General features: G+C 44.9%; 1 protein-coding gene across 2 annotated transcripts in view; it reads left to right on the top strand.

The window, feature by feature from the left end:
- The window catches only part of WBP4 (WW domain binding protein 4), a 338,813-nt gene that overhangs the window by 309,425 nt on the left and 16,909 nt on the right, over positions 1-12,479 (top strand). Inside the window, exon 9 of one of the 2 annotated variants that reach the window (XM_086934934.1) lies at positions 4,397-4,581. In XM_086934934.1, the coding sequence (XP_086791060.1) occupies positions 4,397-4,581 (185 nt within the window). The remainder of the gene's footprint in view (positions 1-4,396; positions 4,582-12,479) is intronic. The other variant, XM_086934933.1, reaches the window with a different exon arrangement.

Consider the following 12,479-nt stretch of genomic DNA (forward strand, 5'->3'; position numbering starts at 1 on the left):
GTATGTAATATACAGATATATACATAGGGTGCTCCTGTACATGCAGTCAGCTAATCCATCAATATAATATATACAAATCCTTGTTTGGATAATTATGAACCAAACGGTGTATATGCGTCGACGTTTCGGTCTCTATTGTATGCTTTTCACCGAGACCATCCTCAGGACTAAACGTTGCACATGGAATCTACAAAAACATATACAATATATACACAGTCAGTATAAAGGATCCAGCTACTTATGTCCAATATTTGATCGTCTGCTTACATTAAAATACCATCAAAGGAGCAGAGCGCTGCATGGAGCGCTGGTAAGGACTGTCGGGGCTCCGTAAGGGTAAGGATGAGATCGTCAGCGTACAACGCCACTTTATTCACTTGTCCCCCCCATCGTAATGCCGTGGATGCCCGGGTCTCGCCTGATCATATCTGCCAGAGGTTCAACCGCCAATGTGAACAGTAGGGGCGAGAGAGGGCAACCCTGTCTAGTCCCTCTCCCGATGTCGATCGGGTCTGTCAACCTCCCATTCACGCGGATCCTAGCCTTTGGCGCAGCATAAGGTGCCATGATCCTGGCAACCATCAGTGGACCAAGCCCTATCTTACAAAGGACCGCTCGGAGGAATGACCAGTCCACGCGGTCGAATGCTTTCTCAGCGTCCAACGAGAGGAGGCACGCCGGGATACGCCAATGGCGCGCCTTCCCCACCAAATGTGCAACTTTCCGCACGTTATCGGCCCCTTGGCGGTCATGAATGAAGCCCACCTGATCCGGATCTAGGAGGTCAGGCATGTGGGGATCCAATCGCATGGCCAGCACCTTGGTGTATATTTTAAAGTCAGTATTGAGCAGCGCAGCCGGGCAATACGACGAGCAGAGCGCAGGGTCTTTCCCAGGCTTTGGGATTAAAGCTATTTCCGCCATCCCCATGTCCGGGGAGGGCCCTGACCGCCATCGAAAGAGGCAAAGAGTCTGAGGAGGTATGGACTCAGCTGAGATTGGAATAGGCGATAGAATGAGAGCGGCAAGCCATCAGGGCCCGGTGTCTTCCCCAAATTTAGTTCTTTAATAGCCGAGGTCACCTCATCCAGCGTTAACGGCTCCTCCAAACAGTCAGCCGTAAGGGGGTGCAGCCGCGTCCCGCTATAGTGCTCCAACACTGCCTCCGACACGGCGGGGGCAGGTGGGTCCGCCGTGTAGAGTGAGGCGTAATAGTCCCGAAACGCTCTCAGCTTGTCCCCTGCCGCCGTCGCTCGAGACCCATCGGGGAGCATCACGTTCGCTATGTGGGATCTGGCCGCTTTGACCCTCAGCCGTCTCGCCAATAGTTTCCCCACCTTATCCCCTCCGTCAAAGTGCAGTTGCTTCAGAGCCAAAAGGGAGCCCTCAGCTCTGTTCGCACGCAGCAGCCGCAGCTGGCCCCGAATATGTGCCAGGCGTCTCCGCGTCCTCAAGGTGGATCCTTCCTGATCCCGCGTCTCCGCCTCTTTCAAGTCCCTCACCAAGTCGTCTTCCACCACCCTCCTCTCTCGTGCCCTCGCAATCGCGAGGGACGTAATGTGGCCCTGTGTCGTTGCCTTAAAGGCGTCCCAGACCACCGGAAAGGGCGCCTCTGGTAGGTCGTTTAACTCAAAATAGGAGGTAATGGCTGCGCGGATGTCCTCAACAGATGCTGCATCTCTAAGGAGGTGCGGGGGTAAATGCCATTTCCGTTCTCTGGGGGGCCGGTCCCGCGGGTCCCTGAGAAGCAACTCCACATGAGCATGGTCCGAGATGGATATGTCCGACATCCCAGCATCCACCATGTCATGGAGTAGGTCATGGGACAGGAAGACATGTGTCTAAAGATTTTTGAACATTTTCAAAGTAAACAATTAGTGGTGAAGCGCTTCAAACCTTTTGCTTAACTTACATTTTGTGAAACCTTCCTCATTTAAAAAACAAAAAGTGAGAACTCAAGATTACATTTCTATGAAGCCTTTTTCATTATTTAATAGCAATTACTTAAAGAGAATTCAAAATGCACAGAAAAAACAAGAATATATTCAAGCAGACTCCATTATTTTGCCGTCAATAACATTAATTATTGTGTATTCATATTTGTAAATGTAAATGTTTAGGCATTTATATAGCGCACTACTTACCCGAAGGGTCCCAAGGCGCTTCGACCGCTGCGGAACCCTTCCTGGCTTCCCTGAGAGATGGTCCCTTAATGGGTATCTTCAGGGTGAGACCAGGCATCCCCGGCGGTCAGGTGGGGCCGTTAGTGAAGATGAGGCAAGCTAATGCCCAGAGTTGCCGAGTGTGATCGCTGATCAGAGTGGGCACCGAGGCGAGAGAATTATCGAGTCCGCTGACCCTGGTCCAGAAACCTGCCGCGCCGGGAATCGAACCCTGGTCCCGGGCCGTCCTCTGCTCTCGGGTCTGCCGCCTCTAACCAGTGAGCCACACTACTTCACTTGCCTATTTAAAACATGCATGTAAATAAACAAATATATATAATTAAAAAGAGGGATACCTAAGGGAGAAAATATCATGATTAAGAGAGGGTGTAACATAAGGCAATGAAAAAATGTGGGAAATAGGATGGAGAAGGGTAGAATAGTGATGGACACAATGAAGGTCAGATAATAGGAGGGCATTAACACACCCTGGGTGTTTTCTAAGGCTCTCTGGCTATCTCAAAAAACCGTTGAGACTAAGCTGAAGCATCATGGGCCCCCATCCCTGACTTTTCCCCATATTCGTCTTTAAGGCTTAGAGAGCCAGCAGGAAATGGGGCTGGCAGTAACCTCCATTGGTAAGTCCTCTAACTTCATGATAGCCTCTAAAGAACGCAATAAGCGCCTTGATGTTATGTGGCCTCTGCCACACCCTGCTGTATGGCGAATAATGTTACTCTGATCCTGAAGACCCTAATGACCTGACATTGCTTCTTTTGTTAATGCTGTATTGTACCACAGAGGGTGACTGGACCTACAGGTAAGTTATTATTTGATACCCACTTCTGGCTTCCATCTGTGTGGGCCGGTAATAGTACTAGGGTGCGGGCGGCGTCTATCATTAGGATGGTGTGCTGTTGTTGCCCTGCCTCTGAATGCTGCCACGCAAGATTTTCACTCCGTGGTCATTTAATTAATCTTTCAATCCATATGAACTGTTGTCAACAGTAATAGCACAGAGATCTATTGCTGATGCTTCCCGATTTCGCCGAAATTCCTCCCCTTTGCCTAAGAGTTTATGCAGAAGCTTCATGACCGTGACAACGCTCTTCTCAATTATGCTGTAATACTGGAGTCTTGCAGAGGACATTAGCTTTGTTTGTGGGGCGCAGGAGCATGTTTGATTGCTTGGACTAATGAATCATTGGAAACTTCTCCTTTTGCCGATATTGATAGTCCCAAATACTCAACTTTGGTGTTGAGAAAGTTGCACTTCTCAGCACATAGAACCAGACCTTTTTTAGAAAACATGGAGCAAACTTCATGTAGGCTGTTTTATTGCTTTGCAGTATCATTTTGTAGAAGCTAAAATGGCACCCAGGAAGCATTTTGCACAGTTATCCTTATTCTATAATAGGTGGAATACAGATACTTCAGACACAAGACTAAGTGGCATCCTTTTGTATTGAAACAAGCCTAAGGGATTTATGAAAGCAGTGAGACTTCTTAATTCATCAGCTAGTTCAATTTGGTTGTAGACATTTCTCAGATCTTGGTAGAGAGGATTGAGCTTCTTCCAAAAGGGTGATCATATCATTTATTTTTGGCAATGAGTGTCTGTCAGTAATGATGCGGGTGTTTAATGCGCTCAGATTCACATATGAGTTACCATTGTTTTTCTTTGCAAGGACAGTGGGTGAAGTGCATAGGCAGCTGTCTTTTCTGTTGGAGTTTTTCCGATAGGACTTGTAAAACTTTACAAACTCTAATGTGCCCTCTCCTTAGACTCTGTTTCACAGATGTGGAGCCTTCCTTGAGTTTTCCTACAGTGCACAAACCCTTGAAGTTTTCCTAAGCTGTCATAGAACATTTTTCGGTAGGATTGAACAATTTGGGGGCTCATGTCAAAAACCATTTACAGCTGAGACGAGTTCAGGGCGCATCATATTTGCATGAAATGTAAGTGGTGCGTTACAGAAATTTGGTAAATAGATATATAGCGGCTAAGGTAAAACATTCAATCCACAAATAAAGAGCAAATGGCCCACAATAAAAAAAAACAGTAACCTTCGGATTAACTGTGCTCTGCTCTATCTGTTAAGTACCAGCTTGCCATCATCTGTGATGTAATATTACATTTTGTAGATTATCGAAAAAAATGTTTGTAAAAGATGTTAAATGTGTTTAACTCTATTTGAATTATGTTGTTTGTCGGAAATCTGTCTTCACCCCAGGAAGAAGAGGAGATAAAAATGCAGGCAGCCAGTGATGGAGATACAGAGACTGAACCCCCGTTAGGAACAAGTGAAGATGTCCAAAAGCCTTCTACCACAGGACCAGTCGAAGCCAACATCAGAATAGCAAGGAAGCCTACTGCCTACGGGACCTGGGAAGAAATCAAAGAGGAAGAAGACCCATAGTACGTATCAGTATAAATCCAATTGTATCATTGTTTTTTGCTTTGTGCATTTTATTCTTCATCATCAGATTGTCAATAATATAAACTGAGAATTAGCCCCACCAGTAGGCAGTATCCCAAGAACACTAGATTATCTCAAAGAGAAAGATTCAATTTCTAAAATAAAGAGCAAATGTGTTAAACACTGTTTTTGAATAGCAGAATTGAAAAAATAAGCCAGTAATCAATGAAACAACATTTATTTAAATCTATCCTAAAAAAAAGAAAAGATTTTCAAAAATTAAGTCAGATATGCAGAAGCCTCCCCAAAGAGGAATTTTACATGGTCACTTTGAGAGAGTATGCTTCGGGGCCATGCCATATTGCAGGGCTAATTAAAGTATATTTATGTCAAGCCAAGATCCCTACAAAAGATTCTCTATCTATTTTTCCAAAGAAATACATTTTTGAAAGAGAAAGCAATTCAGAGGGAAAAAGAAGTCTGCAACCGTGCCTCTAGAGGGGCCCAGAAGTTCAAATTAAATCCCTGGAGATCTCTGTATTGTTTTAGTCTGCCAGGTCTGGCTTTCAGCCAATGCCACTAGACTCAGAGTGGTGAAGGACAGCAGTGCTCCTCCTCTCCCATGTCCACCAAGGCACCAATGCTCCAGTCGGCATCTGACCTCGGTGGCAGTAATGATTTGTCTCAGTAAGAGAAATAGCACTCTTTCTGCTCCTACAAATGGGACAGGGATATTATTTCCACAATGTCCTTGCATGTAAAAGTGAAGCGATCACTGCTTCCTCTTGAACAGGACTTGAACCAATCCCTCCTTTACAGTAAAACAAGATGCTGACTTTGGCTCAGGTGCTTGCAGCTTTCCAGCAAAAGTAATAGTTGTGCTAGTGGACCTTCAGTGTGGCTGTTTCCCTAAGCTTGTCTTAGCCGAACAAAGGAGGTACTTCAGATTCACAGTGGGAAGTCAGCAGCACTAGAAAGGATGCTGCCTTCCCACTGTACATACAGGGCTGTGGCATAGTATAGAGCACCTTAAGAAAGGTGAGCAGATCAGCAAGTCTCTAGACGTCTAGTATGGAGTTTGATTCAAGTAAATCTTGCATCTCCGTATAGAAGAATATTTGAATAATTGTGCTTTCATAAAGAATATTAGTGATGGGTCTATATACTGTAAATTTAGCACTCTTTAGTTCGTTTATTGCTGATTGTAAACTGATGGTACCTCGGCTACCTCCTATAGGTGAGGTTATCTGCCTATATGAGGTATTCTTAACCCCTTCTGTGCTCCCGTTAGCTGACGGGAGCACTCCCTCCCCAGTGCTGCGCATGACTGTTGGCCGTTGCAGCCCCGCCCACCCTTTATAACGCCCGCACTGCGGCGGAAAAAACGCTGCGGTTATGTTCTTTTAATCAGCTTTTTTCACTTGATTTTTACTTTTCATTTGTTTTATGTGTTGTTTGATCTAGCTAATGCTGTTACCCCTTTTTCACCTGTAGTAGGGCCTGATTGTGGACAATGGAATAAAAGTAGTTTATGAAAAATTGCTCAATTAATTTGAGACTTTTAGAGAGTGGGTGGCTTTTGATTCTGCAGTTGCTACATGGTATGCCTTCTGAACATGGGACCTTGTTGTCTAGCAGTCTTCCAGGCCATCGTATTAACAATACTGAAATACATGGCAGGCTGGTTATCCAGAATAAAGGGGGGGTTGCTTTCACCTTGATAAGACTTTAGATGCTAACCATGAGTTTTATAACGGGTCCTGTTGAATTGGTAAATCAAATGAAAAGTTGCTTAGGTTCTAAAGTCTTAAGGGTCTCCACTATGAAGTAGCCTGATAGAGTTGTAAACCAAATATTAGTCTCCTAGTATTATATGATTGTTGTCTGATATTATGGCATGGATTGTTTCACAAACATCAGGGAAAAGGGGGTGACATTTTCAGGCCCATCGAGGAGGATACTGTGAGTGGAATTAGTAGTGAGCCTTGATTGAAAAATGCTGGTCTTGTACTTTTGTCATTGGAAACTAGTGTGCATTTTTAAGTCTGTGTCTAGCTTTTATGCTGTTGCTAGCCCCACTGTTCTCCTTTTGCTTTTAGGAGATTCTAGAGACACTAGACAAGTGTGATAGTTTCGTGTACTCAGTGGCCTTGTCTCTCAAAACCAGTATTTAATTGTGAGTAGAAAGTCTAGGTTTTCTCCGACAAGAAAGTCATAGATGTATGTATGCTTGATGTTTGGAAACTGATCTAGCACTGATAGTTTGCTGTTTTTATTTTGGGATGCTATCCGACCTGTTGGTTCATTGGTGGTAGCATCCCAGAGGCTTTGAGATGGTTTGAAGGCAACAGAGTGAATATTAGAAGCAAGAAAGGTTTCTGTTCAATTGTAGTTTTTAATGATGATCTTTGGGACAGGGATCAATGAATACTCCCTTATTCTGTTGATGAAGTGAATTATTTGTGATGAACCTATTATGTTGGACATTTACATAATGGAGCATGGTTATTAATGTTGGTATGTTGCCATTTTGTTGTACTAGTAACTTGAGAGCAGTATTATCCTGCAGTAGGAGAAAAAGATTTGTGAAAGGATTCTTGTGATTGAGCCACTCTGAATCCCAAATCCATTTTCTTATCAGATGAGGCATATAGGTAGTGGGTTTGTAGGGTGTATGGTCTGTTGTAATGCTAAAGGTGTTTGGGTTGGCTGGTCATTGTGTTGAATGGCTGGGTCTGAGCAGAGGTTTAATTTTGGTGTTACAGGTTTGTTTTTATGTGGGAGAATGTGATTTTAGCTATGGATGAGTGTGCGTTTTCTAGCTTACTTTCATAAAGTGTATTCTGTTTTTTGTAATTTTGTATATTTTGTTATGGGGTGTATATTTTTTATTATTTTGTTATGCATTTTTATAAACGCAGACATTATTCAAAGGTGTTAGATCACTTTACAATAGACAAAGGTCATTACATCAGACCCAGATTACACAGTAATCATTACATGAGGCACAGAATTACAGGTGTACATTTTACAGTTTACAACTGTCTGCTTAACAATAAATAATTCTACCAAGTCTAACTTTTAAATGGCCGATGATTACATAAGGCACAGAATTGCTACTGTTTGAAGACGTAGGTATGGCAAGTTCCACGCGGGGTCTAATTTAGTAAATCCCATGGTCAGTGGTTGAGACATATAGGTAAAGGAGCATGCTCACCTAAAAGGGGAAGCTAGGATGTCATTAGATAAGATGTCATTGAAAGAGAAGGGCTTCCAGCTCCCTGTTTTTTTAGATCACCAGCAAGGTGGTGGTCTGTAGTTCCGGGGATAAGGAGTTTTATATTCTGGTTGCATTTCCTGAGAAGCGTTGTCTGAAATCCGTCTTTTTTAAAAGGTTGGAGTTCAAGCAGCTGAGCTTCGGCATTTCACTATGCTGTAGTGCCACCAGAGAGTATTTGTCTGCCAAATAATGAGAAGTGGATGAGGGTAGGGCCTTATGAGTGATAGCGGAGTCTTGTATATGAACGTGGCTTTAATGAACAGCCAGAGTAGGGTCATCAACATAGGTGAGATGTGGTCATTCCTTTTGGTCTGATAGACGAAGCGTGCAGCTGAATGAAGAACTGATTTCAGAGCGGTGAGATGGCTCATGAGGTGTCCAGTTGAGAGAGCGACAGTAGTCCATTTTTTAGAACGCCACTGATTGAACAAGAGATTTCAGGTCTTTCTCTCAAACATATAAGCAGATTCCCCAGAGGAGACTCTGGTGAGAGCACGTGTTTCTGACCACTATGCTGGTTTGTGAATGTAAGTTGAGTATTTTATTTAGGATGATCCTTGAAGATGTGGCACTGTCAACAACAGTGTGTTTGCTTGTAACAATGTTGAGTGAGTCCATCCAAGATTGTATCAGAAGTGTTGATTTTGCAGAGGAGATGAAAAGGAATTCAGTTTTGGCAGGGTTCAATTTGGAATTATGAGAAGTCATCCACCCTTGAACGAAGTTTAGAGTGATGGCAAGATGACCGCTAGAGACAAAACCTTCACATACAGTTAGACATCTTCTGCATATCAATGACAGAAGATCATGCCTTCCTTATTAGGACTCCAAGAGGCCTGACATAGAAGTTGAATAAGGTCAGAGCGAGGATCGAACACGGAAAGGAATAATGTTGCCTCTCTTCATACGAGGATTAACCAAATTAGTATGTCAATCTCAACTTTCTTGATTGGAGAATAGAATATAGCTGAGGAATCACATGAGGTAGGTAGGGTTGCCACCAGACCTATTTCTACCAGCAGCACTGGTATTTTGATCAGGCCTGTGCAGAAATAAGCAAAATCACCTAAAGATGGTATTTTTAGCTTCAAACAGCAAATATATTAGAAAATTATTTTAAATGCCTGTGCAGACTTTTAAAACAATGGTTGGTATTGTTCTATTGGAAAGGTGGCAACTCTGAGGATAGGAAAGCTCAGGGCCCCATTTACATTTTGATGCGCAGGGTACAGTGGACTTTACATAAATACAAGCCCCATTACAAGATGTGATGTTCCTTGTCTATTCCATTGCCAGCAGGGGAAGTCATTTTTCTATTTCGATGTAGATTTAAGAAAACAGTATCTGGTGAGGCAATTGTCTTGTTATTTTTCACTAGCAGCAGAAGTCTTGCTTCTATTTCGGTGCCGATCTATAGGTGGTGGCCTATGCTTTTGTTTACTAGCAGTGGTAGTCCTTTTGCCCCAGAATTGGAACTTTCATAGATTCCCATGCTTTGTATCATTCCCCGTCGTCGGAATGGGAGCCTCTGTAAAAATAAATAACCTAGTAGTAAGCACAAAAGTGAATAAATAGGCCTAGGCCTCATCCCCTTTTGTAGCTTATCCACCTCTTTTTGTAAAAGAGACCAAACTTCTGCAATGCGCAATCAGAGCAGCCTCACCCCATAGAACCTTCCTGAGAGAGCCTCAGAGCCTAAGATTTTCTACCGCACGTTGTGCTAGGGAGTCTCCATTGAGCTCTGCTCAATTTTCTTCAGTTTACTATTCCTATTTCAACTTTTTTCTTCAGTTTCAAGAATGTCTGACAAGGAGAGAAAGGCTCTTTTTAGAGCTTGTGCTACGTGTTCCAAAAAGAGGCTGTTTGTGGAGGACAAACATGAAGATTGCATATACTGTTTGTACCCGGACCACAAGGCCACTGAGTGGAAGATTTGCAGGACCTTCTCTACTAAAACCTTAAGAGACAGAGAAGGCCGCCAGGAAAGAGGCTGTTTGTGGAGGACAAATATGAAGATTGCATATACTGTTTGTACCCGGACCACAAGGCCACTGAGTGAAAGATTTGCAGGACCTTCTCTACTAAAACCTTAAGAGACAGAGAAGGCCGCCTACTGACCTGGCTTCACAAGATGAAGACCCGGAAGGACGTTATTTCTTCAGACAGTGAGGGTTCTTCTTCGGCTCCGTCCTCGAGAAGATCTAAGAAAAGGGGTCCTCCCCCTCTACATCTACTGAGCCCCCTGTTAAGGCCTTACTTGGGACCTCTGATAGGTCTGAAGGGCCTGCTTCCCTAAAATCTCCTCACCGCGGTGAAAAGGAGAGGCAGGGACAGCTTGAGGAGTCACAGACTGCGAAGATGACTAAAACATCTTCAGAAAAGGAGAAAGGTGGCAAAAAACCTACTTCTACTCCTCAGGAACTGCATTTGGACAAGAAACAGCGCCCATCGACGGCAAAAACGACAGGTACGTCGACGATTCCAGTCAAGAAAGACTTGCCTTTGAAAACAGCCTCGCGACGGGCTCGTCGACGATGGCAACGTCAACGACGATTAAACCGGTGTCGACGTTTAAGGTACCTGATTCCTGTTCATCGTCGACGAGGCTAACATCTTCAACGTCGACGATGATGACGACGAGGTTACTGTCGACGGCGATGACGACGACGAGAACAACTTCGACGACGACAGCTGCTATGATCATGACGACGAGCTCGTCGACGACACCGTCGACGATCCATCCTTCGTCGACGACAACAATTCCATCGTCGACGATCCACCTTTCGACGACGAGTCCAATCTCTTCGCCGACGGCTCCATCGACGACACAGTCGGCGAGGATTCTTCAGTCGACGACGACTCCGTCGACGAGTAGAAAACTTTGTATTTCCATCAAAAAACGTCGAGTCACGCCCTTACCACCCACATTATTACTGGATGAGGAATCTGAAGAGGAGGATGAGAGTCCTTATGGACCGGCTTATAGCCCATTGGACCTAAATGTCAAGTGCCAGGACTCAAGTTCTGACGAGGGCTCAGTGGAACATCACTATGTTGCAGGAGACCTATGTTCACCATGAGAGATCTACTGTGAATGTACGCCCTCAGAGGTCTCCACAAAGACATCCACAGGACATGGTAGCCATGCCGTCCTCACTCATTTCAGACTTGCAGTTATTGTTGCAAGATTACAGGCGCAGATTTCCAACTCAACCGGAGGTACAGCAAGTACGTGCTCCTTTACCTTCAATTCCACCGCCGCAAGCAATGGCGCAGACTTCTTTGCCCTTGAGGGTGGAGGAACCAGTGCCTAGGGATCCTCAGCGACAAGTGGTCCATATTCAGGATGAGGATAATGATGATGCTTCATCAGATGCTGATCGACAGGTGGATCCAGACCAAGATCCGGATAGAAACTGGGACATTGATGGTCCTCAAGACCCAGATGTTCAAGTGCCAGATAACACTACCTCCCCTCCAGCAGACATTTGAGGTTTTCATAATCTCATGGAGAGGGCATCAAAGAGGTTTGGACTTCCAATTACGATGGTCCAATCGGACTGTTTATTATATGATTTCAAGGAACCTTACCAAAAATCGGTTCGCTCTATTCCCATCATAGAGTATGTTTGGTCTGAGGGTATAAAGGCCATGCAGAATCCAGCGACGGTCCTCCCAGTTCTTCCCCGGCTGGAGAAGAAATATAAAGCGCCGGAGGGCAGCCCCGCTTGTCTCACTGGGCAGCCGAAACCAGACTCTGTAATCTCCCAGGCAGCACAGAGTAAATCTAAAAATCTATCAACGCCACTGACTACACCACCAGATAAGGAAGGGAGGCGTCTAGATAATGTCGGAAAGAGGTTCTCGACTATGGCCAGCCTTCTTGTTAGAGCGGCGAATGCTCTGGCGATCCTGGGGAGATATGATCGTCAGATGTGGTGTGACTTGTCCCCATTTGTGGAGGAACTTCCTGATGGGTCAAAGGATGAAGTAAAAAAGATCTTGCTGGAGGGTGAGCATGCCTCTTCGGAGGTAATAGACTGCGCTATGGACATAGCGGCAACAGCCTTCCGGGCGCTGGCAGGTTCGGCAGTGTTGCGGCGTCAGGGCTGGTTGAGAGCTACGTGGTTTCGCCAGGAGGTGCAAAATAAGATTCTAGACTTGCCCTACGATGGTGAAATGTTGTTTGGCAAGCACGTGGATGATGCCCTGCTAGGGATAAAGAAGGATACGGACACGGCCAAGTCCCTAGGAACTTTGACCTACCGTAAAGTCCCTTTTAGGGGTGCAAGCGGAAGAGGTTTCTCATCCTACAGAGGCGGAAACCAGCAGCGCAGTTCTTCCTACTCACAACAATCATACAAGCCCCAATACTCTCAACGGCAAAGTCAGTCGGCGTCTTTCTCTCGCCAGCCATCAAGAGGGCGTCAAGTCCGACAGGGGAGAGACAATTCCAGGAAACAATAGCGGCCCTGTGGCTCTTTCTACTGTTCCTGTTCCCTCGTCAACATCAGTGGGGGGCAGGATTGCCCATTGTCTATACAGCTGGAAGGTCATATCATCAGACCAGTGGTTTTCTGAATATCATCAAAACAGGACACACTTTGAAGTTTCAAA

The sequence above is a fragment of the Lissotriton vulgaris genome, chromosome 8 (genome assembly GCF_964263255.1).
Source record: "Lissotriton vulgaris chromosome 8, aLisVul1.2, whole genome shotgun sequence".
NCBI lineage: Eukaryota > Metazoa > Chordata > Amphibia > Caudata > Salamandridae > Lissotriton > Lissotriton vulgaris.